Below are 5,000 nucleotides of genomic sequence, written 5' to 3' on the forward strand. Positions count from 1 at the left end.
ACACTGCTCTCATGGGCTCTGCCTAGTGAACGCTCTCCCGCCGTAGCTGCTGAAATGAAGGCAGCAAAGTGCTCACCAGTTCCCCAGATACACTCACCACACAACCCTTGAGCTCTCAGACTGAACTGTCCTTCCAAACTCCAGTTGTCACGGAAACCATTGTTTTCCATTCTTCCTTCCTGCCTTGCATTCCACGGCGCGACGCGCTGAAAAGCAAATTGCCGTCTGACAAAGCTCCGGTGGCCCGCGTTTGGGAAAGAGCGGGGCGGCTGAAAGACATGCTCGGGGGTAAGAAAACAAACCCCCGTCAGCGAAAACGAAAGATCGGGCAACGGACGAGAAGAAAGGAAGAGAAACAATCCACCTGGCTTTCGGGAGCAGGTCATCAGGGCGGCCGGAGCGCTGCGCCACCTGATACCAGGTAGACAGATGTTATCTGCAACTCCCCATGAAGAACGATTGAGCATCAAACAGAGAACAGGCAGACATGCGCTGGGGGGTCCACCCACTCCAGACGAGAGCGGCTTCAGCCAAGCTAGCCCAGACGGACGCCCTAGCTTCTCACGCCCAGGAAGCCATGGCGCTTTTCGAGGCCGGGCTGGAGAAACCAGCACAAACTGGTCGTTTCCAACATGACTCGTGCACACGTGGCAGTGAGCAGAGATAAGGCCGGTGGCCAAACGCTATGATTAAACCTAGCTGGACGCTGCCATTAAGTTAAAGGTACACAAAGTATAACATAATATTCACGAAGCCAAAATACAAGACGAAGCTCACGATGCACTAGATGATCACACAGGCCAGTAACATCTGAGGTGTTTGAGCCAGCTGCTGTAGGCACACTGGCACACTGACTGAATTTGACATTTTCCAAATGGTGTCTTCCAGGCACGCAAATATCACCAAATCTGCAGCAGAAAATATTACAATATTTAACATTTTATTAACAGATATATTAAAGACAACTACTAAATTCACATCTACTGAGAAAAGCTGAAAATAAAAACCACTTGAATTACAGAAGACCAGCTCCTCTGTTAGACAAATATTAAATAGGTGACTGCCTTCATGAGACGACAAGGATAAAACCATCTGGGTTGAGGCGAGGCAGAGGGGAGGAGATCGAGAAGGAAGACAGGTACAGAGGAGAAGAGACGGAACAGCAGGTGGAGACTTACAGCTCCTCTAGGTACGTCAGGTTCCGGAACACGTTCGCAGGCAGCTCTGTGATGTTGTTCATACTGAGGTCACTGTAGAGGGAAACACACACACACACACACACAAACACACACACACACACACTTAGTCGTAATCAAGATGCATCTGTGTAGTGGTTTCCATATTCCAGATGGCTACTGTTTGCAGAGATCCGTGGGCAGCCCATATTAAGTTTCTCCGCTGATTGGAATGTCTCTGCGAGGGGCAACGCAGGTGTGTATAATGGGCTGGAGGTCCTTGATCAGGACACGGTTCCCCCCATAAAGCCATCTAGAGTGCAGCGAGCAACAGAGCGATCCTGCCTCCTGCAGGAAGGAGCGCCTTCCCAGGACACTTCTCCCTGTTGCCATCAGACTAATCTCAGACAAGGGCGTGCATCTACACTCCGTCTCCACTACACACACACGCGCATATCATATAGATCACATTTATATAGTGTAGCATTTCTGATCAATTTTTCTATTGTTTTTATTATGTTACCTACCCATTGTGTACTCTTGCGTTTGTCTTGCATGTGCACTGCTGGAGCATTTCCCCTTGAGGATTTATAAAGCTTTCTCTTATCTCCACATGAAGGCACAGAGAGAAATTGTGGAAAAAAAATTCTGGAAAAAAAAAGGACATTTGTAGGACTCCCTCCCTCCCTGCGTGAATTTGTGGGTACCTTCCAAAACAGACCCAAAAAAGATCTAGTTACATGTGATTGTTTTGCTGTTTAGACTTCAAGGAAAAATCAGACTGGTAATCAGATATTCTGGAGCGGGTGGGGGGCGGGGGTGGAGGCTCAGATGCATTTGCCTGCCGAAATGAAGACTTCCAAGGCACCCACCTCTGCCAGGCTGACCTCCCCCACCCAGTGCTGTGCTGCAGGTCTGTGAACCTGCACACGCGCAAGCGTAATCGCCACGGCCATCTGCACTTTCTCCTCGCGCTCCACCATGAATCGCCACGCAAATCTCCAGCAAGGCTGTTCCCACAGCAAGGCTGCGTCACCGTGCAGCCCATCTGATCCAGTCTGGACCGGGCCCAGACCCGCACCTCGGCAGACGACCGACCCGACGCGCCTGAGAGCGCAGATAAGGCCCGATTTTAGATCAGTGGTGAAGATGAGGAGCGACGCTACAATAATAGAAAGGAATCCTAAACCGGCTCTTATCTGAGCCACGATCACCGCGTGATACTGTACAATGATAATTGGCCGATCTTGTCATGCAAGTATGACATCAGAGGAGCACGGGTGGTACGGACGCTCATTACAAACGCGCATCACGTAACCCTGTACGGATATGGCTGCACTCGAGGGCCTTCATATACCAAAAATACACCCTAAACAAAAGCCGGGAGGCCCAACCCTCCCTCCCCACCTCCCTCTCTCCTTTCTTTCTTTCTCTCTCTCTCTCTCTCTCTCTCTCTGTCTTTCTGCGGCTCTGAGAAGAGAGGTGCGCGGCTTGGAGAAGATGCAGCATGTAGTGGCATGACAAAAATGTAGAAGTGTTTTCCTCCATCTGTCTCCATCTCCCTGTATCTCCTGCCTCGCTTTACAAACAGGTTGAAGTAGCCCAGGGTAGGTATGTAAACCTGGAAAACGGTCCGAAATGAATGCCGGCATGTGAAAGCTAAACCACGGCGATGTTGTTTACCGCGGGCCGAGCTCCCACGAGCCACTGCCAGTGGTAGCAGGGAGCCAGGCTGACCGGGAGCATAGGTTACACGCACACTGCAGCTGTCTGAGCCACATGCAAGGCTGCTAAAACACTGCAGGGTTTTGTTTTTTTTAAATAAAACCTTAAGAAAAATGTTGGTTTTTTTAACTGTGTAAGGGCCGGTCTGCGTGTCCCTTCAAGCATGTTGGGTTGTGCTATGGAGTGCAGAATCATTTGAGCTCTGCACCGGTGGGACGGCTGTTGCTCCCGCGGGTTAGGGGTGTTAAGGCCAGCACGGAGCAGAGGGAAGACAATAATGGTAACAGAGAAAAATGAGGAGAAATGAACAAGAGTCGTTTGTTAATCCTCTTATTGTTCCAGATCCTGCACTGAATCTCTCTTGATTTGTGTATTGTTGTTTTAAAAAGTCTGATTAGCTTTTGTGGCAGGAGCCAGACAACGAGAAAAAGGCAGAAAACTCCGTCAGCTCCTGCGCGTTTGTTCTGCCCCGGGGCAGGATGAGGGTGCACCGAAGACGCCTTGGCGGTGTTCTGCACGGCTGGCTCCCATATCTTGATTAGGAATCCATTCTTTGACTCCAGCCGCGCAGTCCCACGCAGTCGGTGTGGAAACGGGCCACAACAGGGCTGAACAAACTTCCTACGACAGCTAATGAGCCACATCCCCCCGAAAGGAAGGGGGGGGGGAAACACCAGAAAGGGCCCGAGAAGGAGTGTGGGGAATCTCCGCCAGTCCTGAAAGTGTATATGTGCACAAGGGCCTCTGGTCCTCTCTGAGTATCAAATTACCACCCAACTGACACACACACACACGCACACACACACACACACACACACGCGTGCGCGCGGCCGGCTGAAAGGGGCCTCCCCATCCCCCGCTCGGGAGCTGTGACCCCTGTCCTGTCTCCCTGTCCTTCTCTGCATCCACAGGTCCACGATTATCCTCGGGGCTGCTTTCAGTGGGCCATGTAGCAGAGACCTCTCCCCTATTCTCTCCTCTCTCTCTCCCCCCCTCCGCCTCCCTCTGCCTCCCTCTGCCTCCCTCTGCCTCCCACTTCTCTCTTGGTGGTGTCCCTGGGCCCCTATTTGTGTAGCACCCCCGGTGGTCTACTGGATACATTATGTATCACTGACAGGCCTCCCCCTCTCTCACTCTCTCTCTCCCTCATTCGCACACACACACACACACACACACACACACACACACACACACACACACACACACACACACACACACACAACCATGCCCGTAGCCCCCGGCCCAGCTGCTATCGCTCTTACTCTGTTGTTGGCTGAGATGCCTAGGGGCAGGATGAGAGAGATGTGTGTGTCTGAGTGTGTACGTGTGTATGCGCGTGTGTGTGTGGGTCTGTGAATGTGATCTCAGGGCCTCTAAAGCAGTTTTCCTCATCAGGGGCTCGGGGCCACTACAGAGTCGCAGCAGAGGGGGACAGGCGTCGAAGGCATGCAGGGGTTTGCGCTACACATCATCACCTCCTCCACCCTCTCCAACTCCATGTTCATCAAACCGGAACTGAACTGAAGGTCAGACCCGCGACCGCTCCACCACGTATGGATCCGCAACGCCCGCCTTCTGTGAAGGGCGGTTAAGCACAAAACCCAACTGTAAGTAATAATCACGAGTTTGGGGCAAACAGACTCCGCACAGGAGCTGCATTATTCGCCCGATTGCAAAGCGCAGTATGAGCGATGTGCGCGCATCCCACCCGCTCGTCAGCCACAGCCCGGAAACAGACACAGCCACCGAGACCTGAACACCAGCGCAGAAAGAGCCGTTGCAAAATGGTTGCAAGCTGTCATATTTTATCAGAGGGAAAATTATTGCTTGTCTGAAGGAGGGAAAAAAAAAAAAAACAATAACACAAAGGCTAGACAGAATGAAAACAGCACGTCCTGAAGAAAACAGTGCTGAACGCCCGCGGACATCCACGGCTGAGCTGGCATGATTGCTGGGCCTGTGGAATCCTCCATTTAAAATGAGCTGTACTCTTGCCAAAAGGCCTTAAACGCATAACAAACAACATCCTGTATTAGTGGAGCAAATTATAACAGCTGTACGGCAGTGTGTGTCTGAGTAATGCATTTGGGTGTCTCAGGG

The 5,000-nt window shown here is 51.6% G+C and overlaps 1 protein-coding gene across 1 annotated transcript in view; it reads right to left on the reverse strand.

The window, feature by feature from the left end:
- Positions 1-5,000, reverse strand: part of lgr4 (leucine-rich repeat containing G protein-coupled receptor 4) — a 41,998-nt gene that overhangs the window by 22,109 nt on the left and 14,889 nt on the right. Inside the window, exon 2 of the mRNA XM_035521080.1 lies at positions 1,179-1,250. Within this exon, the coding sequence (XP_035376973.1) occupies positions 1,179-1,250 (72 nt within the window). The remainder of the gene's footprint in view (positions 1-1,178; positions 1,251-5,000) is intronic.

Source organism: Electrophorus electricus, chromosome 21 (genome assembly GCF_013358815.1).
Source record: "Electrophorus electricus isolate fEleEle1 chromosome 21, fEleEle1.pri, whole genome shotgun sequence".
Taxonomy (NCBI): domain Eukaryota; kingdom Metazoa; phylum Chordata; class Actinopteri; order Gymnotiformes; family Gymnotidae; genus Electrophorus; species Electrophorus electricus.